The sequence below is a fragment of the Ranitomeya variabilis genome, chromosome 4 (genome assembly GCF_051348905.1).
Source record: "Ranitomeya variabilis isolate aRanVar5 chromosome 4, aRanVar5.hap1, whole genome shotgun sequence".
NCBI classification, from domain to species: Eukaryota; Metazoa; Chordata; class Amphibia; order Anura; family Dendrobatidae; genus Ranitomeya; species Ranitomeya variabilis.
Genome location: NC_135235.1, coordinates 47,811,866 through 47,836,938, shown reverse-complemented (window position 1 = coordinate 47,836,938; position 25,073 = coordinate 47,811,866). Strand labels below are relative to the sequence as shown.

At 47.7% G+C, this 25,073-nt stretch overlaps 1 protein-coding gene across 8 annotated transcripts in view; it reads right to left on the bottom strand.

The window, feature by feature from the left end:
* Positions 1-25,073, bottom strand: part of CTBP2 (C-terminal binding protein 2) — a 96,759-nt gene that overhangs the window by 5,601 nt on the left and 66,085 nt on the right. For 6 of the 8 annotated variants that reach the window (XM_077258456.1, XM_077258454.1, XM_077258455.1 and 3 more), the window contains 6 exons: positions 18,292-18,498; positions 15,805-16,019; positions 14,040-14,170; positions 5,737-5,864; positions 3,364-3,484; positions 3,172-3,227 (listed from right to left, as the gene is read on the bottom strand). In XM_077258456.1, the coding sequence (XP_077114571.1) occupies positions 3,188-3,227; positions 3,364-3,484; positions 5,737-5,864; positions 14,040-14,170; positions 15,805-16,019; positions 18,292-18,498 (842 nt within the window). In that variant the 3' untranslated portion in view covers positions 3,172-3,187. Of the gene's footprint in view, positions 1-3,171; positions 3,250-3,363; positions 3,485-5,736; positions 5,865-14,039; positions 14,171-15,804; positions 16,020-18,291; positions 18,499-25,073 lie in introns of all 8 variants that reach the window. The other 2 variants (XR_013214457.1, XR_013214456.1) reach the window with 1 other exon arrangement.

Sequence of the window (25,073 nt, the reverse complement as noted above, 5' to 3'; positions counted from 1 at the left end):
GAAAGGGTTTTACTCTCCCCTATTCCTGATCCAGAAACCAGATAAGACTTATAAAACTATTATAAATCTTAAGGGTCTCAATAAATTTTTGGTCAAACATACGTTCAAAATGGAGTCCATCAATTCGACAATTAAAATGCTTTTCAACAATTGTTTTATGGTAGTAGTGGATTTGAAAGATGCCTACTATCATGTACCCATTCATGCAGATTTCCAACAATACCTGAGGGTAGCAGTGTTAATGGGGGGAAAGATTCAACATTTCCAGTTCAGAGCACTCCCCTTCGGGATAACTTCGGCTCCCAGAGTGTTCACTAAAATAATCGCTGAAGTCATGGCGCATTTTAAGGGAATCAAATATCCTTATAATCCCCTACTTGGAGGATTTCCTCATTGTAGGGAATTCGGTAGACCATTGTCTGTCCCAATGGGAGACTACTAGAGCTAAACTAGAACACCTGGGTTGGATCATAAACTTTGAAAAATCTAAGTTACAGCCCCTAAATATTCAAAAATTCCTGGGATTAATGTTGAATTCAGTAACACAACAGTGTCTTCTCCCTATTGAGAAAATAGAACTGATTCAGAGTTATGTATTAAAAGCAATTAATACGCCCTCCATGACACTTTGGCAAGCAATGTCCCTGCTTGGGTCACTTACATCTTGCATTCCAGCAGTTAAATGGGCTCAATTTCACACCAGATCCCTACAAAAAGAGGTCTTGTTCCAGGACAGGGCCTTAGGAGGCGCATTAAATGGGAAATTAACGTTGGGGTCAATAACATTGGATTCCCTTAGATGGTGGTTAGATAAACGAAATTTATCAACAGGGGTTCCCTGGATAGTAGACGTCACCCAGGTGATAACCACAGATGCCAGCTCTTCGGGGTGGGGAGCTTATATGGGGGACATGGTGGTTCAGGGACAATGGGAGCCCTTTACAACGTTCTCATTTAATCAAAGGGAGTTGTTGGCGGTTGAATTGGCTGTTAAAAAATTCCTCATATCTGCAGGGCCAGCAAGTCAGAATTCTGTCGGACAACAGAGTTGCAGTCGCCTATATAAACCAGCAAGGGTAACACGTTCCGAGACATTAATGCAGATCACGGATCGCTTGTTCCAGGTGGCAGAGCTCAATTTTCAATCTTTGACAGCTCTCCACATCAAAGGAAAAGAGAATATAACAGCAGATTTCCTAAGCCGAAACGTATTAAGGCAAGGAGAGTGGTCTCTCAACCAGGACATTTTCAACCATATCGTCCACAGATGGGGTCAGCCAGTGGTGGATCTGTTCGCCACCAGAAGCAACAGAAAAGTAAAAGTTTTCTGCTCTCTAAATCCCAGGGAGAATCCCCTGGCGGTGGACGCGTTTCTAATAAAATGGGATTTTCCGCTTGCTTATGCCTTCCCACCGCTGAACCTGATACCTCTAGTTGTGAGGTAAATCAGGGAAGATCGAGCAAAAATCATCCTTATTGCCCCCTTTTGGCCCAGAAGAACCTGGTTTGCCTGGCTCAGGACAATGTCTGTATAGGATCCCTGGGTACTGCCAGAAATCCCGAACTTGCTTTCTCAGGGACCAATCTCCCATCCACAAGTGGCAGCGCTCCATTTAACGGCGTGGAGTTTGAACGGTCACTGTTGGTAGATAAAGGCTTCTCTCCGAACTTAGTAGAAACACTCCTAAAGAGTAGGAAACAAATAACTACAAAAATCTACTCTAGGACTTGGTGGAAGTTTTTGACCTGTTCAAAATTTAATATCCATGAAGGGGTACCAATACAACAAATCTTAGAGTTTCTGCAGAAGGGGTTGGAGCTAAAACTCTCTGCTAGTACCCTTAGAGTACAGGTCTCAGCTCTGGGTGCCCTGTTTTCCTGTAATATAGCTAACAACTATTGGGTAGCGAGATTTATGAAGGCGGTCTGTAGAACTAGACCGGTATATAAAGACAGAACGGTTCCGTGGGATCTAAATTTAGTTCTGTCCTCTAATGAAACACCCCTTTGAACCTCTGCAAGATGCTTCGATCAAGATGTTGACACTTAAGACAGCCTTCTTGATTGTCATAACCTCAGCCCGCAGGATAGGGGATATCCAGGCACTTTCCAGACTTCCCCCATACACAGAAATCTTATCAGACAGGGTAGTCCTTAGGCCAGACCCAGCATATCTGCCGAAGGTAGCGACACGGTTTCATAGATCGCAGGAGATAGTTTTACCATCTTTTATTCCTAATCCCTCTAATCCTAAAGAGCAGGAGCTTCATACGTTAGACGTTGGGAGATCTCTTCTACAGTATATTTCATTCACCGATAATTGGAAGAAAGATGAGGCACTGCTTCTTTCCTTCCAAGGTCCAAAGAAAGGATGTAGAGTATCAAAATATTTACTGGCTAAATGGATTAGGGAAACTCTCTCTCTGGCTTATACAGCGGGTGGGGGGCCAGCTCCGCAGAATCTAAAGGCACATTCCACCCGGGCCAGGGCATCATCCTGGGCAGAAAGATCTGGAGTATCAGTGGAACAAATATGTAAGGCGGCCACTTGGTCATCCCCTTCCACGTTCTTTAAGCACTATCGGTTGGATTTGGGGTCCTCCTCTGATCTCACCTTCGGGTTAACGGTGCTGCAGGCTATAGTCCCTCCCTAAGGTAGCTTACATCTCTGTAATTCTCTCGTAGTGCTGTCATGGGAGTCCGAATAAAGCATTAAGCTACTTACGGGTAGCGGCATTTTTTGGAGGCCCATGACAGCTCCCTTAGTTCCCTCCCTATTCACGTGGGGGTTGCACTTCCTAAATATGTATATAGTGTGATATGTAGATCTCACGTATGGTGTCTAGTTACAATTTAATAGTATATTTTCGTTTTCAAAATGTATATAATGTATGTTTGTATGCCACTAACCGCGGTAGTCCTCTCGGCTCTGAAATACAACTGATGCATAGGAGAGGTGCCGCCTTTTTGTATCTGTAGGTTTCCTGTTCCTTAAGGGCGGATCCTCTCTCGTAGTGCTGTCATGGGCCTCCGAAAAATGCCGCTACTCGTAAGTAGCTTAATGCTTTCTCTAGATTAAATACTTAAAAGTATAGGATGGACATCCATGTCTCACAATGGCGCTGACCCCTATATAAAGTGACTACACATTGCGGCATGCGAGGTACTTACATACTGGGAGCCGTGGTCAACGCTTCTCTCCCTGGAGAGGCTGCACGCACACGGATCTAAGGAAAGAGAGACAGGACGCTGGTCACAGCAATCACTGATTATTACAGACATATATTTTTTAAATTCTGATATAATATTTCAATTCTAAAACCAATATAATTCTCCATTTTGCAGAATAATTCTACTTCCCACCTGTAGGGGGCGCCATTCAGATCCACGTTGGTCCCGGTTTGCTCTATTGTAGGCCACTGTGTTGTCGTCATCGCTAAAAATTCTTTGTTCACGCAGTTTCGGAGACTATCTGGGATGCGACCTTTTGGAGAAACAGAATCGGATCTTACAGAGAGATCGCGTCATTCACACTAACTGTACATTTTAGGAGCCTGGAAAAGAAAACAGTCCCCTACCAGTAAAGCAGGAATGGCTGAAAAGGAGTGGGGGGGGGGGGGAAACATTAAAACCTCCCATGGCCTCTTATGTTCTACTGCCACATGTCCTACCTATAGGCAATACTGGTGATGACTGCTAGTGCTCCGGGATGGGTCCGAGCACAATTTATATTAGCACTCTTGATGATCGAGCACTAAAATGCTTGTGTGCGCGCTGCTCGAAACTACCAATTCCTAATGCTCGAATGCTAGTTTTGAGTAATGACTACAATGGGAGTCAATGGTAAGGCATTTTTCCAGCAGACCCTACAAAGAGGTCTGGGGGGCAGTGAAAATGATCAACTGGATGGGAAAAGTGCTGAATGGAAGGAGAGCAGGATGGGGAATACCCCTGGAAGCATCTATGACTCCCAGATCGCTGCCGAGAACAATGGTGCCACACTTTTACTCCACTTTTAAGGACTGACTTTCCAAACTGCCGAGAAATTGCATTTTACAGGGGGAAAAAAAAAACGTTAAACAATCTTTCCCGTATAATGACTTGTATATAAGGCAACATTTTAAAAGTATTATTTTTTAAATAACTGAAGTAAACCAAAATTAAAATTTTTAGTAAAAAAAATAAAAATAAAATTGTACATTTCAGTATATCTAAGGAAGCAAGAGGAACTCAGGTACACCCTAGACAAAGGAGTGCCTCATACACATTCTAGTCACATTGTCATGCAGTGGTACTCCTAGACTCAAAGGCTACATACTAAGTGCAAAGCCTACCAAAAATGACAAGCAGGGTCATCCATACACCCTTGAAGGCACCAACTATAGTGCGTCATTCATATATTAAGAAAGCGTACACCAACGAAATTCCACACAAAGCAGGTTCTACAGCATATAATGACAATAGTAAATATTTTGACCAGAAATATTTTGTGAACTGTCCCAGGCCAAGCGGGTTTTGAAAATTTTAAAACACACAGCATGTTAAACTGTATGGATATGAATCATTGAATGCATAAAAAAAAGTTTTGGAAGGTTTGAGAGTTTAATAAAGCTGCGAAATGTAACAAGAACCATGCTACAGTGTATGATCAATCACCGAATCCATAAACATTTTTTCAATTTGGGGGGGAGGGGGGAGTGTATGTTTATATAAACCAAAATGCAATAGAAAGCACGCAAAACTGTATGGATGAGTAATTGAATCCAGACAAATTTCTCACCGCTTTTTTGTAGCGTTCTATAGACCACCGAAATGTACCCAAGAATACACAATGTATGGATGAGCAGTAGGATAGCGAAAAAAATGTGACAATTTGTTTTGAAGGTTATACATCACCGAAATCTACCCAAGAACATGGATGAGCAATATACCGTAATACCAAAACATTTTAACCAATTTTCTTGAAGGTTATATACACCGAAATGTACCCAAGAACATGCTATACTGTGTGGAAGAGCAATATAACTGTACTCCCACCATAAAAGAGCAATATAATAACTCCCACCATAGTGCAAAGCCAGGAAAACATAAGGTGGCTCATCCATAGACCCTTGAAGGTAACAACTGCAGGGCCTCTGTGAAATATTGAGCATTAAAAACACTTCATGTAACGCTGTCATCTGGGTTTGGAAAAGTGGGGCTAATCCAGGCTTTGTTCATGTTTATCAAAGTGAACCTGTCCGCACTTTCTGTTGACAACCGAAAGTGTCTGTCTGTTATGGCGCTCCCGGCAGCACTAAAAACCTGCTCGGACAAGACGACTATGGCAGGGCAGTACAACACCTCCAAGGCATAGAGGAACAGCTCTTGCCAGGTGTCCAGCGTTGATAATCAATAGTTGGTCGCAGTGTAATTAGGGAGTACACTGGTTTGCGGGGTGGGAAAGCATTTTCCATCAAGCACCGCCCAATGCTCGATGAACAAGCACATCTGAGCACCGTGATACTCGAGTGACAACAGTATCACCGAGCACGTTTGCTCATCCCCAATTAGCGCATATGGATTGGAGCCATAATCCCGTCTATTCCCAGCACCCACACTGCACAGCTCCTTTTACACAATTACTAAGGTTTCTCCTGCCATTGATTTGTTGAAATGAACTTTAGTTTGCACTTTAATCCCAAGCTTTTGAAACTTTTGCATTTTGCCACTTCCCAAAAGAAGCATGCACCTCACCTGTGACCGCTCTGCGCATCTCAGTGGCTGCAGCTTCTCTCATCTCCAGGGACGCCTGCTCGCTGTACCATGCTGTGTGTGGGGTGCAGATCAGATTGGGGACATCCTTTAGAGGACCCTGAGCATATCTGTAAAATGTAAAAAAAAAAAAAAAGCATTTTGTGAACACTTCTCAATACGGTTACCTAGTCCATTTAAAGATTAAAAAAAGTGGTTGCCCACAACATTAGTGGGGTCCTAAATTGATAAAACTGCAGTAGTGGACAACCCCTTTAATGCGAGATCAGTCGAGTGTCAGTGGGCGAGGTGGTCACAGTGGCTGGGCACACGCGGATCAGACCTTGAGGGAAATTTCTCTGTGACCCCTATAGACGTCTAGGATACACTTTTGATCCATCCTAAGGACATACACAATATATATGCAGCGCCCCAGAGTCCTGGTCGTTGCAGTAACGTCGCTCTGCCACTAAGGGGAGTGATGTTACGTCTGATTGCACTAAAGGAGTTCACCTGACCAGGTAACACACACTACACTTCACACTCCGGCCACCAGGGGGGGTGGTTCTATCTAGTAGGCCACTCCTCACACTGGTAAAACTGGGGGTTGGACAGGAAGGGAGTGAGAACTAACTGGGGAGAGCCAGAGAGAGGACCTGTCAGGGATGGGATCCTGGCAGACTCCTAGCAGCAGCACAAACCAGTGAGCAACGGGAATACAGAAAAGAGGCAATAGGACCAGAAGGAGTCATGCTGTAAGATCGAGGCAACATCCTTCTGAGGTGCAAGCAGTCGGTGGCCGGAACGCCGAGCAAGTAATAGACTCTAAGCATTACTGCAAACCACGGCCGGACAGCCAATTATAGGTTGGCTGTCTCACCCAAATCACCTAAGCAGACAACGGAGGCAGCTGTGGGAGAGGGGCGACTCTAGGGTCCCGGAAGAACTCCAGGCCTACCCCGTCATACGGGTGCGTCCTACCATATCACCTGGGGGACGGAGAGAACGATTATCGGAGACAGACAGAACCAGTTGTGAGGACTATCCCGGGAGCTCAGCAGGGAAGGACTACAACACATAGCGCTAGAAGGTAGACACCGATTCCCACCTGTTAAGGAAACTCCTGATGTGCCTTCGGACCGGCCGGTCTCAGGCAGCCCTGTTAACAGCGCTCTGGACTGAGGACCCTGAAACCTTCAGTAAAGAGGTAAAGAGACTACACCCCTGTGTCCTTGTGATTGATTGCGTCCTGCACCACACACCGAACTGTCATCCCTTTATTTGGGCGCCCCCTCAGCAGGGTCACGGATCGGGCCTAGCCACCGTGACAACCCCAGAGCAGAGACTCAGAGGCCCGGCTCCGGGTACCCCTCGGCCCTGCGGCGGTGGGGGCGCTGCAAAACTTGGCGTCACGAACAGGATCTACTTAAGCCTGAAGAATTAGGTCATGTGTGCCTTGGAACTGTGATTTACTGTGCTTGGACTGTGCTTTATTGCAAGAACTGTGTGTTGCCAATTGCCGCCAAGAGTTCCCGCCACGATTCGCATTGCCGTGCACGGAGGGAGGAGCCTTAGCTTCGTGGGCGGAACCGGCCCAAAGAAGCGCGGAACGAGAAAGCGCGGTAACGTGCCAATCCCGGAAGAGGAACTCCGACCTCTAGCAGGTTAGTGGAGGAGGGGCCAGCCATGTCAGAGTCGGGAGGAGGAGGCTGCAGCCGGGGACGCAGGGGCACCTCCGGGCCCCGCAGCGGGCGACGCCGCGGCCCTAGTACAACCACCGGTTGCCGCAGAACCCGCTGCCCCCCTCAGCCAGTCGGACGCTGCCGCTAACACAAAAGCTATAATGCCCTTCTCTATGCCGTACCTGCCCGGAGCGGCCTGGCTCCCACGATACTCTGGGGAGTCGCATACATTCACTGACTTTAAAGAAGGGATCTGCAGCCTGCTCGAGTTCTATCCCTTGACAGAGCCTCAGAAGGTCCATATGATAATCGGCCAACTCTTTGGGGCGGCTCTGAGAGAAGTGAAGTCCTGGCCCGCCGCGGATAAGGGAACGGCACAGCAGATTTTTACCAAGCTTAAAGCCACCTTCGATACCCGTACTGCTACAGAAATTAAACTGACTTTCTATGGATGCAAACAGAGACCGCAGGATAGCTTACGGGACTATGCCCTTAATCTCCAGGAGGCGCTGCGGGCCATTAAGCAGAGTGACCCCGGCAGTATGCAAGATGAGGATAAACTTCTGAAAAAGCGGTTCATTGAGGGGCTCCTGTGCAATCACCAAAGGAGCCAATTACACTTCCTGGCTATGCAGAATCCAGACTTGACTTTTGCGCAATTCAAAGATAAAGCTATCCAGGCATTGCAGGAGCGACAGCCCAGCCACGCAATACCACCCAGGCGCCCCGCTCTCACATACCACCAGGAGGTGGCGTCAGATGCTCCAGTTGCCGCCGAGGCCGACGCCCAGAGCCTAGAGGACGACTCCCCCGCAGGACTTCGCCTCCAAATGCAGGAGCTGACCAAGAGCGTTGCTTCCCTGACCCGGACGGTACAGTCCCTACAGGAGGCCCCCAAGGAGAAGATCCAGCTGGCCTCCAGACAAGAGGATGTCCCTTGGATGCGACAGAGGAGGACTCCGCCGACCCGAGGCCGGAACGACGATCGCTTCCATCAGGACGGACGACCCATTTGCCGCCGCTGCCATCAGGTGGGCCACCTTGCCAGGTACTGTCCTTTAAACGAGCAACCCCTGGGGCAAAGGGCCAACCCCCAGGAGTAGGACGGTCAGGCCCGTAGCATTGGAGAGCCAAATACGTTGGAGGGCGACCAGTTCTTCCTGTAGTGGTTGACGGTATCCCCCTGAACGCTTTGCTGGACACCGGTTCTCAGGTGACGACTATGCCTTACGTGCTCTATAAACGGTATTGGGAGGACACCGATATTACTCGTGGCCCTGATGACGATTTCACCATAATAGCCAGTAATGGTCAGCCGTTGCCACAGGTGGGGTATAAAGAGGCCACCATCAAGGTGGGGTGGGTGGAATTGAAAGCCCAAGGGATTGTGATTGTTGATATTGACCGCCGAGAATGTAATCCCATGATGACTATCGGTACTAATGTTATAGAAAATTGTCTTGCAGAAGTCATTGTTTTGTTGCAACAGGTAGCAGAAACCGCTGGTCACAGTGAACAACGCGCCCTGCATAAAGAAATCAGAGCTCTGATGCAGAGACAGCAGGTAGAGCTGACTGGTGGTGAGATTGGCCGTGTCACTGTGAGTGATTCAAACCCCATCGCGATACCCCCTAGGAGTGAGATGTTAATATGGTGTCGGGCAGCCATAGGCCTCAGGGGTAAGGACTACCAGGCCTTAGTGGAACCCGTATATTCAGACAATAGGCCTACTGTTCTGACCGCCCGGGGGGTGGTTGATGTCCGCCAGGGGAGGGTGCCCGTACGTGTCCTCAATTGTGGGGAGGAAGAGGTTCACCTCACCAAGTATACCACGCTCGCCAAACTGTTCACTGTCAATAATAGCGTGATACAGACACCTGAACCCTTGGTCCCGTCAAACGTGGCGGAGGACAACGGTTCTGCAGAGCACTCGAAAGACTGGTGTCGGGAATTGCATGTGGGCACTGACTCTACCCCATCCCATCAAAAACAGGGGGCCTACAGGGTGGTTCACGAGTACGAGCAGGTATTCAGCAAACACCCCTCAGATTTTGGGCAGGTGAAAGGGATCCAACATCATATCCCCACGGGAGATCACCGACCCATAAAAGAGAGATATCGCCCTGTACCCCCAGCTCATTATCAGTGTGCCAAGGACATGTTGCGGGAAATGAAGGAGGCTGGGGTGGTGAGAGACAGCTGTAGCCCCTGGGCAGCTCCCTTAGTCCTTGTTAAAAAGAAAGATGGTACAATGAGGATGTGTGTTGATTACAGGCAGTTGAACCGCATTACACATAAGGACGCATACCCACTGCCCAGGATAGAGGAGTCTCTGGCTGCCTTAAAATCTGCTAACTACTTCTCTACCTTAGGTCTCACCAGTGGGTACTGGCAGGTTCCTGTGGCGGAGGCGGACAAAGAGAAGACGGCCTTCACGACACCAATGGGTCTCTGCGAATTCAACTACATGCCCTTCGGATTGTGCAATGCTCCAGGGACGTTCCAGAGGATGATGGAGTGCTGCCTGGGGCACAAGAACTTTGAAACCGTACTGCTGTATTTGGATGATGTCATCGTCTTCTCTAAGACCTACGAAGACCATCTGAAGCACCTGGCTGAGGTGTTTGAAGCCCTGTCCAACTTTGGCTTAAAGGTGAAACCGTCCAAATGCCATCTGCTGAAACCAAAAGTGCAGTACCTGGGCCATGTGGTGAGCGCCGAGGGAGTGGCCCCAGACCCGGACAAGATCACGGTGATCCAGGACTGGCCAAAGCCCAGCAACCTTCACGAAGTCCGGCAGTTCCTCGGGCTGGTAGGCTATTACCGGAGGTTCATCAAGGACTTCACCAAGAAGGCTGTGCCCATGCAAAACCTGTTGGTGGGCCAACCAAAGAAGACCAAGGGGAGGAACACCCCGTTTGATTGGAACAAGGAGCTAGAGGAATCCTTCACTTGCTTAAAGTCGGCACTGATGGGAGAAGAGGTACTGGCCTACCCCGAATACGATCAACCGTTCGTGCTGTACACGGATGCCAGCAATGTAGGACTGGGAGCCGTGCTGTCCCAGGTCCAGAAAGGCAAAGAGAGGGTAATCGCTTACGCCAGCAGGAAACTTCGTCCCACGGAAAGGAATCCTGACAATTACAGCTCCTTTAAGCTTGAATTCCTTGCCATCGTCTGGGCAGTGACAGAGAGGTTCAAACACTACCTGGCCTCCGCGAAATTCACCGTCTTCACGGATAACAATCCGCTAACGCATCTAGATACCGCCAAACTCGGGGCCTTGGAGCAGCGGTGGATGGCCCGGCTGTCCAACTACGATTTCACCATCAAGTACCGGGCAGGACACAAGAATGCCAATGCCGATGCCTTGTCCCGAATGTCCAATTTGCCAGAAACGGGAGAAGACCCGGAGGCCCTTGAAGAGGTGGAGCTGCCTGCATTCCATCGCCCCAAAGCCACTCAGAACTCTCATCATGTGAAGAACAGGCACAAGAACCAACCGGATGCCACGCTGAATCCCCTGCCCCATCACGGATGGGCGGAAACCCAGGATGGTGACCCCGCGGTCCGTCGGGTGAAAGAGCTCTTGACGCAGGCAGGGTTGCATCCCGGCCCAGATGATCCACAGGAAACCCAACAGTTGTGGAAGGGGAGAAGCAAACTGTTTATCCATGATGGCAAGCTGTGCAGGAGGAGCATCGACCCACGCACTCATGAATTGGTGCGGCAGATAGTGGTGCCAAGGCGAGATGCGCCCATGGTTCTGGGAGCCTACCACGATGGAGCCGGACACTTCGGATGGAGGAAGCTAGAGAAGCTACTCCGAGGGAGGTTCTATTGGGTTGGCATGAAGAGAGCCATTGAGAAGTGGTGTCAGGAGTGCGGTCCATGTAGCCTACGCAGGAAGGACCGTGGCAGCCAACGGGCTCCCCTGCGGCCTATCATCACCAAACGGCCGCTCGAACTGGTCGCGCTGGATCATGTGAAGCTGACACCTAGCCAGTCAGGCTATACCTACGCTCTTACCATTGTAGACCACTACTCCAGATTTTTGGTGGTTGTACCTGTCAAGGATCTAACGGCCAGGACTGCCGCCAAGGCCTTCCAGCAGTACTTTTGTAGGCCCCACGGCTACCCGGAGAAGGTGCTGACCGATCAGGGACCGGCATTCGAAGCAGAAGTGTTCCAAGAGTTCTGCCAACTGTACGGGTGTAAGAAGATTAGAACTACTCCGTACCATCCTCAAACCAATGGGATGTGCGAAAAGATGAACCAAGTGGTGATCGACTTATTGAAGACCTTGCCCGTAGAGGAACGGAACCTGTGGCCGACAAAGCTGCCTGACTTGGTGGATATGTACAATCACATCCCAGTAAATTCTACCAACTGTACTCCAGCGTACCTGATGCGAGGAAGGTCTAGCCAGTTACCCGTTGATCTGGACATGGGGGTCCTAGTCCCCGAAGATACCTCGCCGGATGCAGATTGGGACGCAGAAAGGCAGCGAAGGTACCGCAGAGTACAGGAGTGCGTGGAAAGAAGTCTCGCCCAGGCTAGGCAAAAACAAGAAAGGGACTATAACCAGCACGCTCCCGCAATTCCCCTGGCACCTGGTGAGCAAGTACTCAAACGAAAGAGGAGACTACACAAGCTCGATGACCAATGGGAAGCGGAACCGTATACCATCCTGCCATCCGATTTCGACAACACGAAGGTCTGTCTCATCAGCAAGGACGGAGGGGAGACCTCGACAGCGATATCCAGGGATCACCTTAAGGTCTGCCCCGATAAGTTGAGAGAGAGGGACCCGGTCCCAGGAGTCTCCCCGCCTGTGGAAAAGGAGAAGATGATCCACACCGTCCTTGGAGACTTTCCCCAGTCCTGGACTCAGATAAACCAGGCCATCGTGGTCCCTGTTCTAACATTCCACCAGCCGGACCCACCAGAAACAATGGTGGTACCAGATCACCCGGCCCCGCAACCTCAACAAGCCCTATCTGAAGATACCGTGCCGACCGTTGAACTGGCAAATCCTCCCTCTGCTATCGGCGAGCCTGCCGTACCCACTGTTGCTGGCAGCCGCAGCCCTGAGAGCTTCAGCCTGCCAGTGCTACCCAGATTCACTAGAAGTGTAGCTAGCAGGCAGTACACTACACCAGGGGTAGCAAGTATAGTGGGCCCTGTTAGGCCGGTAGCAACCCCTGTGCTGCGAAGGTCCACACGCAGCACTCAGAATCAAACTGCCCTCCGCTACAAAACTTAGAGGTGTTAATGAGGGCTGTTATTTAGTTGAAAATGTTTGTGTATATATCTTCTGTTACCGATTTTAAAAATGGACAACGGAGTAATGGACAGTGAATTGCTCCAAAACTTCTAAATGGGGACCCCTTTGTTTACCCGGGGTCCCCGCTGTTTCAACCACTGAACTGAGAGTCATAAACTGTGCATGACCTAACCTTTGCAACGTTCAAGAGTCCTCACCTCCCATAAAGGGAAGCACTGTTAAATTTGACTGTTTATGATATTCCAAATTGTTGTGCGTTTCCTGTTAACATGCATTGTTGTTCTTGTTTTTTTCCCAGTCCGGGAGTACTGGATTTAACCGGGGGGGGGAGTGCAGCGCCCCAGAGTCCTGGTCGTTGCAGCAACGTCGCTCTGCCACCAAGGGGAGTGATGTTACGTCTGATTGCACTAAAGGAGTTCACCTGATCAGGTAACACACACTACACTTCACACTCCGGCCACCAGGGGGGGTGGTTCTATCTAGTAGGCCACTCCTCACACTCTGGTAAAACTGGGGGTTGGACAGGAAGGGAGTGAGAACTAACTGGGGAGAGCTAGAGAGAGGACCTGTCAGGGATGGGATCCTGGCAGACTCCTAGCAGCAGCACAAACCAGTGAGCAACGGGAATACAGAAAAGAGGCAATAGGACCAGAAAGAGTCGTGTTGTAAGATCGAGGCAACATCCTTCTGAGGTGCAAGCAGTCGGTGGCCGGAACGCCGAGCAAGTAATAGACTCTAAGCATTACTGCAAACCACGGCCGGACAGCCAATTATAGGTTGGCTGTCTCACCCAAATCACCTAAGCAGACAACGGAGGCAGTTGTGGGAGAGGGGCGACTCTAGGGTCCCGGAAGAACTCCAGGCCTACCCCGTCATACGGGTGCGTCCTACCATATCACCTGGGGGACGGAGAGAACGATTATCGGAGACAGACAGAACCAGTTGTGAGGACTATCCCGGGAGCTCAGCCTTGAAGGACTACAACACACAGGCGCTAGAAGGTAGACACCGATTCCCACCTGTTAAGGAAACTCCTGATGTGCCTTCGGACCGGCCGGTCTCAGGCAGCCCTGTTAACAGCGCTCTGGACTGAGGACCCTGAAACCTTCAGTAAAGAGGTAAAGAGACTGCACCCCTGTGTCCTTGTGATTGATTGCGTCCTGCACCACACACCGAACTGTCATCCCTTTATTTGGGCGCCCCCTCAGCAGGGTCACGGATCGGGCCTAGCCACCGTGACAACCCCAGAGCAGAGACTCAGAGGCCCGGCTCCGGGTACCCCTCGGCCCTGCGGCGGTGGGGGCGCTGCATATACACGTTCATCCAGTAATACTCACATGAAAGGTTCAGTCTCGTGAACATCTAGAGCTGCTCCTCTGATTCTGCCTTCCTTCAGTGCCTGAGCCAAAGCCTTTTCATCTACCAACCCTCCACGAGCCGTATTCACCAGGAAAGCACCCTGCCTCATCTGCAGACAAAGTGCAGCGGTTTAACGCTCAATTACAGCTTTAATATAAATCACATGGAAATAGGATAAAAGTTAAGTCACGGATATTCCCTGGTCACCATTCTATCCTTTATCCCAATGAATAAATTAATGCAATATTAGCGAGGCGAGTCTCCATCCTTTATTGGGTGCGCCATTTATTATAGTAGAGTTGAATGGGACTTTATAGACAGAAAAAAAACAAAAAACAAACACGGTCTCCATGAAATGATGAGAGTTGCAGCCACATCCCCTCCCACACCCAAACAGCTTAGCTTACTTTCCAGCTTTACCGTATAGACTGGGTCAGAATCAGCAGAGGATGGCAAGTCTACTCAAGTGCCAAAGGACTAAAAAAGACTAGATGTCACACCATACACAAAAATAAGGCTCTTCATGCTTCTCCTCTACCACTTTTGAGTCTTTGGGGAGAGAAGCTGTACTGTAGACTAAACTGTTGACAACAGTCCAAACGATACACAGCACTCACATCGTCTTAAAATAATTTCATTATAGATCCAGCAGTATAAAAAGGCACACAAAAAAAAAACAAAAAACACAAAAAGTGGTTGAACACAACAATATAAAAGGCAGAAAGTAAATATCCACTATCAAGGCTTGACAGAGAACCGTGTAGGTCTGAAACATGTTGCCTGGGAGCATAGAAAATATTTATTTTCTGTTTTTTTAAATTTTTGTGCGATTGTGTTCAACCATTTTTTGTGCCTTTTTATACTGCTGGAACAATAAAGAAATTCAGTATTTTTACTGTTTGGACTGTTGCATTACTGGAGTATTGTGCCCTTTTCATAAACTGTCCATAATCTCTCATTCATTTAATCTGCACACACAATAGAGGAAAGCAACACGCGTCTCTAATATCGCAGCCCCATAAAGTAATTTTAAAAAAGGATACGAGTAGAATTCGCTCTAGGTATAAATGTTAATTCTGGTCTCGAGTCCCCTTACATTTTTCACTACTATGATGCAAAATGTCACAGGAAGGAGGAGAAGTGCCCGCGCTGTTCTTTTCCATTGTGCAATGATTTTTGATACAGAGATTGGAGGAAATCTACGGGGACCGGCATTTCCTTCACCAGTATACAGAGCAACATTCACAAGCCTTGCTACATGTCTGGCCATCTATGCACTATAGAGTCAACATGTATGCAAGGTTCTAATTTAAAGCGAGTGAGCACAAAATGACTGTTCAAACCTAACACATGCACCCTTGTAGTGGCCACGCAGTTCACACCTACTAGTTTTCCCAATTCTCTCTACCCACCTGTTCCTTGATTGACAGCTCTGACACTACAGGAAACGGAGGATGACAGAAAAAAAAGAAAGTAAGTGGGAAGGTGCACTGAACTGCTCAGCCACACCTAGGGTGCACCGAGCACCTGTGCTTGGTTTGGACAGTCATTTTGTACTGACAAGAGTAACTTTAGGCAGCTAGGGAAATAGAAATAGGGGAAAGTAGCAGCTCCACTCGTTCCTTCCTGCGCAGTGGAGGATTATTCCAATGTTTTTGTGCAGATTGTGTAATGGAAATGTGTATGTAACCCCGTGTATAAAAGGGATGAAATGACTAAATCTGCAATGTCGAGGCCAATTACCTGTTTGATTGTGAAGTCGTTAATGAGGTGGTGGTTGTGTTCGTTCAGGTTACAGTGCAGAGACACGCAGTCGCTTTGGTAAAGCAAGTCCTGCAGTGTGTACACCCTCTGCACCCCCAGCGAGCGCTCCGTCCCGTCCTGCAGGTATGGGTCATAAAAGAGAACATTGAAGCCAAACACCTTGGCCCTGACGGCCACTGCCTGTCCTACACGACCTGTGAGAGAAAAACATCACCGGGAGAAGAGGTGTCAGCTGAACCAAACTCATCACATACAGCAGTCCCGTGCAAATGGCCGTACAATAACCACACACGTAATCGCCGAGCGCAGGAGAAACCCAACATGGCCGGGTAACAGATCAGACATCATTTAGGCCCCTATAGAGTGCAGAACTGAACCTCGCAAATTATTCGCAATGCCCAAGGGCAGCCCAATCTGGCGGCGACTCTTAGCTACATGTCAAGTGAGCGCTCCAGCTACATCGGTTTAGCCAATTAAATGCAGTGAGCGCTAAGATGATGGTAATCTGTGGAGTACTGGGGATTAGAGATTACGGATAGAAAGACAGATTGTGGCAGCTTACATCCACCAGTGCTAAGGAAATATCAAGATCTAGAATAAATAGTAGAGTACACAAAGCTTAGAACAAATGTAAACCCAATGTCTTACCAGCAGCAGAATAGGCAACAAGGAAAAGAAAGGAGAATCCCACAGGACACTAAAGTATAACGTCACCCCTTCACTTCCCTACCGTGAATATTACAGTGCACGGTGGGGTTCTCAGAGGGAAAATTAAGCTGAATGGCCATCAAGTAACATTAGTGTGTCTGGCTAAAAACCACTTTCCTGGTGATCGCCAAGGATAAGTCAGTCCCTGGGTGATCAGCTCATCTTTTACAAAAAGGTGGTAGTGCTCCCCTTAAAAAAAAAAAAAAATATATATATATATATATATATATATATATATATATATATATATATATATATATATATATATATATATATATATATATATATATATATATATATATATATATATATATATATATATATATATATACACATACATACATACACTCACTGGCCACTTTATTAGGTACACCTGTCCAACTTCTTGTTAACACTTAATTTCTAATCAGCCAATCACATGGCGGCAACTCAGTGCATTTAGGCATGTAGACATGGTCAAGACAATCTCCTGCAGTTCAAACCGAGCATCAGTATGGGGAAGAAAGGTGATTTGAGTGCCTTTGAACGTGGCATGGTTGTTGGTGCCAGAAGGGCTGGTCTGAGTATTTCAGAAACTGCTGATCTACTGGGATTTTCACGCACAACCATCTCTAGGGTTTACAGAGAATGGTCCGAAAAAGAAAAAAAATCCAGTGAGCGGCAGTTCTGTGGGCGGAAATGCCTTGTTGATGCCAGAGGTCAGAGGAGAATGGGCAGACTGGTTCGAGCTGATAGAAAGGCAACAGTGACTCAAATCGCCACCCGTTACAACCAAGGTAGGCCTAAGAGCATCTCTGAACGCACAGTGCGTCGAACTTTGAGGCAGATGGGCTACAGCAGCAGAAGACCACACCGGGTACCACTCCTTTCAGCTAAGAACAGGAAACTGAGGCTACAATTTGTACAAGCTCATCGAAATTGGACAGTAGAAGATTGGAAAAACGTTGCTTGGTCTGATGAGTCTCGATTTCTGCTGCGACATTCGGATGGTAGGGTCAGAATTTGGCGTAAACAACATGAAAGCATGGATCCATCCTGCCTTGTATGGAGCATCTTTGGGATGTGCAGCCGACAAATCTGCGGCAACTGTGTGATGCCATCATGTCAATATGGACCAAAATCTCTGAGGAATGCTTCCAGCACCTTGTTGAATCTATGCCACGAAGAATTGAGGCAGTTCTGAAGGCAAAAGGGGGTCCAACCCGTTACTAGCATGGTGTACCTAATAAAGTGGCCGGTGAGTATATATATATATATATACATACATACACGCACTATATATATATATATATTTTTTTTTTTTTCCTTCTTTGAAGGATTGTAATGGGAGCACTACCACTTTTGTTTTTTAAGAAGATGAGCTGATCACCCAGGGACTTACTTATCCTTGGCGATCATCAGGAAAGTGATATAGATATATATAGATATATATCACACCACCAGGGATGATGGTACATTTACACCCTGGATTACCAGGGATTTTGGAATTATCTTTTTTTCCTAGCATAAATTGAGGCTTTACAAATGCCTTCTTTATTATCCGACTTGTCTGGATACTGCATGACAATTTCTCTAGTCATTAATGCTAATTATTTGGGCAATATTTAGCCAATATAGTTACTTGGAAACCAGGGCAGTAGTCTCACTAACTGCCCCATTCTCTGGCTACAAAAGCCAAGGGGAAACATTGCCAGATTGTAAATCAATCAATATATCTATCTGCATCAGTAAGGCCATTCAGACAAATGTATAACTTACCAAATCCTATCAAACCCAGCGTCTCTCCCCGAACACGAGCGGCCCCAGATGCCACCTCTCGGATCTGCTCCACGCTGTGCACCCTCGTCCCCTCTCGCAGTGCTTGATACAGCCATGTGTTCCTCCGATATAGGTTCAGTATATGGCAGATTGAAGAATCCGCCGTCTCCTCCACAGCTGCTGAAGGGATATTACACACGGCCACCCCTGAAATACAGACCGGGTCAGCAGGGGGGGCACAACGCCGTACACAAAGCACATGATGGAAAAGACTAGAACAGTCATTAAGATCCAGCATCAAAAGGAAACTGATAAAATGTGTACTAATTGTCACAAAACATAATTCAGTGCCCCCTGCAAAGCAGAAAGAGTGGATATTTTTGAGCTACCAGCAAAGGAGAGGTGACATCAGAAAATGACATTTCAGTAAATGCAGGTTTGGTATTTTACCATACAGGTTATAATATATTATGAGATTATATATATACTAGATGGCAGCCCGATTCTAAAGAATCGGGAGTCTAGAATCCATATATACTTTATTTATTCAAATGTAAGAATAATTTGGTGGGCGGGGACCCTCAGCCTCCGATTTGGTTGGCGGGGCCCCATGGCCTCCGATTTGGTGGGCGGGGACCCCCGGCCTCCGATTTGGTGGGCGGGGCCCCTCGGCCTCCGATTTGGTGGGCGGGGCCCCTCGGCCTCCGATTTGGTGGGCGGGGACCCTCGGCCTCCGATTTGGTCGGCGGGGCCCCTCGGCCTCCTATTTGGTCGGCGGGGCCCCTCGGCCTCCTATTTGGTCGGCGGGGCCCCTCGGCCTCCGATTTGGTGGGCGGGGACCCTCGGCCTCCGATTTGGTGGGCGGGGACCCTCGGCCTCCGATTTGGTGGGCGGGGACCCTCGGCCTCCGATTTGGTGGGCGGGGCCCCTCGGCCTCCGATTTGGTGGGCGGGGACCCTCGGCCTCCGATTTGGTGGGCGGGGACCCTCGGCCTCCGATTTGGTGGGCGGGGACCCTCGGCCTCCGATTTGGTGGGCGGGGACCCTCGGCCTCCGATTTGGTGGGCGGGGACCCTCGGCCTCCGATTTGGTGGGCGGGGCCCCTCGGCCTCCGATGTGGTGGTCGGGGCCCCTCGGCCTCCGCTTTGGTGGGCGGGGCCGCTCGGCCTTCGATTTGGTGGGCAGGGCTCCTCGGCCTCCGATTTGGTTGGCGGGGCCCCTCGGCCTCCGATTTGGTTGGCGGGGCCTCTCGGCCTCTGATTTGGTGTGTGCTCTGCCTGGGGCCACTGTGCTCTGCCTGGGGCCCCATATGCTGCCTGGGGCCCCTGTGCTCTGCCTGGGGCCCCATATGCTGCCTGGGGCCCCTGTGCTCTGCCTGGGACCCCATATGCTGCCTGGGGCCCCTGTGCTCTGCCTGGGGCCCCTGTGCTCTGCCTGGGGCCCCATGTTCTGCCTGGGGCCCCTGTGCTCTGCCTGGGGCCACTGTGCTCTGCCTGGGGCCCCATGTTCTGCCTGGGGCCACTGTGCTCTGCCTGGGGCCCCATAAGCTGCCTGGGGCCCCTGTGCTCTGCCTGGTACCACTGTGCTCTGCCTGGGGCCCCATATGCTGCCTGGGGCCCCTGTGCTCTGCCTGGGGCCACTGTGCTCTGCCTGGGGCCCCATATGCTGCCTGGGGCCACTGTGCTCTGCCTGGGGCCCCATATGCTGCCTGGGGCCCCTGTGCTCTGCCTGGGGCCCCATATGCTGCCTGGGGCCCCTGTGCTCTGCCTGGGGCCCCTGTGCTCTGCCTGGGGCCCCATGTTCTGCCTGGGGCCCCTGTGCTCTGCCTGGGGCCACTGTGCTCTGCCTGGGGCCCCATATGCTGCCTGGGGCCCCTGTGCTCTGCCTGGGGCCCCATATGCTGCCTGGGGCCCCTGTGCTCTGCCTGGGGCCCCTGTGCTCTGCCTGGGGCCCCTGTGCTCTGCCTGGGGCCCCATATGCTGCCTGGGGCCCCTGTGCTCTGCCTGGGGCCCCTGTGCTCTGCCTGGGGCCCCATGTTCTGCCTGGGGCCCCTGTGCTCTGCCTGGGGCCACTGTGCTCTGCCTGGGGCCCCATATGCTGCCTGGGGCCCCTGTGCTCTGCCTGGGTGTAGGACACTGGTGACGTCACTTATCTCCGGACATTAGCTCCGGACATTAGCTCCGGACATTAGCTCCGGACAAAGCCACGGAAGTTGGCACAAATTGCAGGAAGTAGTATTCTAGGCAATTATATATTAGATATATATATATATATATATATATATATATATATATATATATATATATATATATATATATATATATATATATATATATATATATATATATATATATATATATATATATATATATATATATCTATATCTATATCTCTGAATGAATGTGTGTGTGTACGTATGCGTGTATGTCCGGGATTGTCATCTGAACCGTCGCAGCTACAGCCACAAAATTTTGCAGTCACACGTCTGGACCCCGAGAGCGTCATAGGCTATGTTGTGAGGTGAAATTTTAACCCCGCGCTTTCCAATTCACCAAACAATTTTGCCCCTATCTACATAATGGGGAAAAAGTGAAAGGAAAAGTGTTGGAGGCAAATTAACAGCTGCCAGATGTGAACAAGGGGGACTTAAAGAATGACAGCGATGGCGCCAAAGAGTATATACTGTACAGTTGCTAAGGTGGGGCCCCGACATGGGATAATCACCACACCACATCGGGGATATGAACACACACACAAAATGCGCCACACACTACCACATGCTTGAACACATATACCACCCTCAGCGCACATTTCACCACACATACACCAACCTCGCCACATAAGAGTCGAAACACAAAAGTCACCGCTCAAAACTCGCCAAGCGCAAAACTCTCCACATGCAAAACTCACCACACGTGCAAAACTCACCTCATGGAAAACTCGCCACACGCAAAACTTGCACACGCGGAAAAATTGCCACATGCACAAAAGTTGCAACACATGCAAAAGTTGCCTCACACAAAACTTGCACATACTCAAAAGGCACCACACATAAAACTCGCCACGCGCAAAACTCGCCATGCGCAAAACTTGCTGCACACAACTTGCTACACTAACCTGTCACATGCAACTCGACACACAAAAAGTTGCTACACGCATGTCGCCACACAAAACTCATCTCACAAAAGTCGCTACATGCATGTCGCCACACGCAACTCAACACACACAACTTCACACACGAAACTCGCCCTAAAACACACACAAGTCTGGTATTATCCTTCAAAAATAAAAATCTGTTTAATAAGCAGACAAACTACAAGAGCAACAAATGTACCATATAGGAATCCGGCAGCTGTCAGTCACATGACCAGTCTATTATGTGTATGTGTGAGCTAATATATACTGCCAGGGGGTGGGCTTACTGTTGGCTGGGGATTTATCAGGCTGCCAATTTAGCTTACAAATACTGAGGTAAAAATACTGACCAAATAACGTGTGAACGAGGTCTAATACAGGAGGAGATGACATACAGATATATACTATACTAGACTGTGGCCCGATTCTAATGCATCGGGTATTCTAGAATATGCATGTCCCGGTAGTATATGGACAATGATGATTCCACAATTCGCGGCAGACTGTGCCCGTCGCTGATTGGTCGAGGCAACCTTTATGACATCATCGTCGCCATGGCAACCATTATGACATCATCGTCGCCATGCTGTGCCCGTCGCTGATTGGTCGAGGCCTGGCCTTTATGACATCATCGTCGCCATGCTGTGCCCGTCGCGGGATTTCCAGGACAGACAGACAGACGGAAAAACCCTTAGACAATTATATATATAGATACAGGAGGAGATGACACACAGGTATATACTATTTACAGGGGAGATGACACACAGGTATATACTATATGCAGGAGGAGATGACACACAGATATACTATATGCAGGAGGAGATGACACACAGATATACTATATACAGGAGAGATGACACAGGTATATACTATATAGAGGAGGAGATGACATACAGGTATATACTACATACAGCAGGAGATGACATACAGGTATATACTATATACAGAAGGAGATGACACACAGGTATATACTATATACAGAAGGAGATGACACACAGGTATATACTATATACAGGAGCAGATTACCTACAGGTATATACTATATACAGGAGGAGATTACATACAGGTATATACTATATACTATATATAGGAGGAGATGACATACAGGTATATACTATATATAGGAGGAGATGACATACAGGTATATACTATATACAGGGGAGATGACATACAGGTATATACTATATATAGGAGGAGATGACATACAGGTATATACTATATACAGGGGAGATGACACACAGCAGGTATATACTATATACAGGAGATGACATACAGGTGTATACTATATATAAGGGAGATGACAAACATGTATATACTGAGGTGAAAATGAGAGGTGTGAGGTGAAAATGAAAAGGTGTGAGTGCAAAATGAGAGGAGTGAGGGAAAATAGTGGAGTGATCGGAAAATGACAGATGTGAGGTCGAAATGACAAGTGTTAGGGGGGAATGAGAGGAGTGAGGGGGAAAATGAGAGATGTGAGGGGGAAAATGAAAGATGTGATGGGGAAAATGAGAGGCGTGATGGGAAAATAAGAGAAGTGAGGTGCTATAACTAACCACAGATATTTACTATGCCCAGGCAACGCCGGGCTCTTCAGCTAGCTTAGATTTACAATCTCCATGCTTTTCTCATGGTCAACTTTATGTGGCCTGTTCAAGAGTTGGAACAGCCAAAAATCTGTTTGTCTTTGCACCTGAAGGAAAAACTAAGAATGTCGTTTATCAAAAGGCTCTCGAATAAGTAGTAGAAGATTACTTCACATTACTTGGCCAATTTAGTTAAATCTGTGTGGAATATCTCTGGTGTTGAAATATATGTTGTAAAATGCTTCTATTAGCTTAATTTTTGCCTTTTAATAATTACATTTCTATCTATTTGTTTTGTGGTTTTTTTGTGCAGAATAAATTTTTGTTAACCCATTCTATTTTGCTAACAGCAGTTATTACCCCGGGCGAAGCCGGGTAGTACAGCTAGTGTGTGTGTATGTATGTATGTATGTATGTATGTATGTATGTATGTATGTATGTATGTATGTATGTATGTATGTATGTATGTATGTATGTATGTATGTATACATACACACACACACGTGTATATATATGTGCGTGTGTGTATATATGTGCGTGTGTGTATATATGTGCGTGTGTGTATATATGTGCGAGCGAGCGAATAGTGTGTCCTCTTATGCTCAGCAGCTGCTATAGACATAAGCAGCTGCACCCTTCTAGGCACAGGTCAATGACTGATATGTGCAGGGAGGGAAAGCACATATTGTCAAAGGAAAAAAGGTTTTGGTGCCGCGTTTGCCAGTTATAAAAAGATTAATCTGTAAGAGAAACAAAATAATAATCTTATAAGATACCCAAAATAAATGATGTTACAAAGCGAACTCTTCAAGAGACATTATAGACATATAATTATAATAAATGTATTATCTAATACTAGCTGAAGAGCCCGGCGTTGCCCGAGCATAGTAACTGTGATTAGTTATAGCACACCTGTCATTTTCCCCTCAGTATATACCTGTGTGTCATCTCCTCCTGCATATAGTATATACCTGTGTCATCTGCTCCTGTATATAGTATATACCTGTATGTCATCTCCCCCTGTATATATTGTTAGTATATACCTGTAAGTCATCTCCCCTGTATATAGTATATACCTGTGTGTCATCTCCCCGTATATAGTATATATGCGTGTCATCTCCCCGTATATAGTATATATGCGTGTCATCGCTCATGTATATAGTATATACCTGTATGTCATCTCCCCCTGTATATATTGTTAGTATATACCTGTAAGTCATCTCCCCTGTATATAGTATATACCTGTGTGTCATCTCCCCGTATATAGTATATATGCGTGTCATCGCTCATGTATATAGTATATACCTGTGTGTCATCTCCCCTGTATATAGTATATATGTGTGTCATCGCTCCTGTATATAGTATACACCTGTATGTCATCTCCTCCTGTATACAGTATATACCAGTATGTCATCTCCCCCTGTATATAGTATATACCTGTGTGTCATCTCCTCCTGTATATAGTATATACCTGTGTGTCATCTGCTCCTGTATATAGTATATACATGTGTGTCATCTGCTCCTGTATATAGTATATACCTGTATGTCATCTCCCCTGTATTAGACCTCGTTCACACGTTATTTGGTCAGTATTTTTACTTCAGTATTTGTAAGCTAAAACTTGGGAGTAAAACAATCAGAGGAAAAGTTTATTAGAAACCTGTCACCACTTCTGTATTTTTCTCCCACTCGTGGTTTTGGCTTATAAATACGGAGGTAAAATACTGACCAAATACTGAATGTAGCCTTATACACAGCCTCCACCTGCAGCGCTTCACTTCTTTATACACAGCCTCATACTGCAGCAGCACCTCACTTCTCTCATTTTACCCCCACATCTCTATCTATGAGGCTCCTCTCTTTCCCTTGACGTCATGCCTCACAGGAGCAACTCCATTCTAGACACGATGGAGCAAGATATGGCCCGTGCCTGCTATGTGGAATGGGCGTGGCTCGAATAATATATATATATTTTTATTAGTAAAAAGGAACAGCATAAATCCTTTACTTATCTTCGGGTGCAAAGCCCTCCAACAGCCTGTCCACTTTAGTCCACATAATT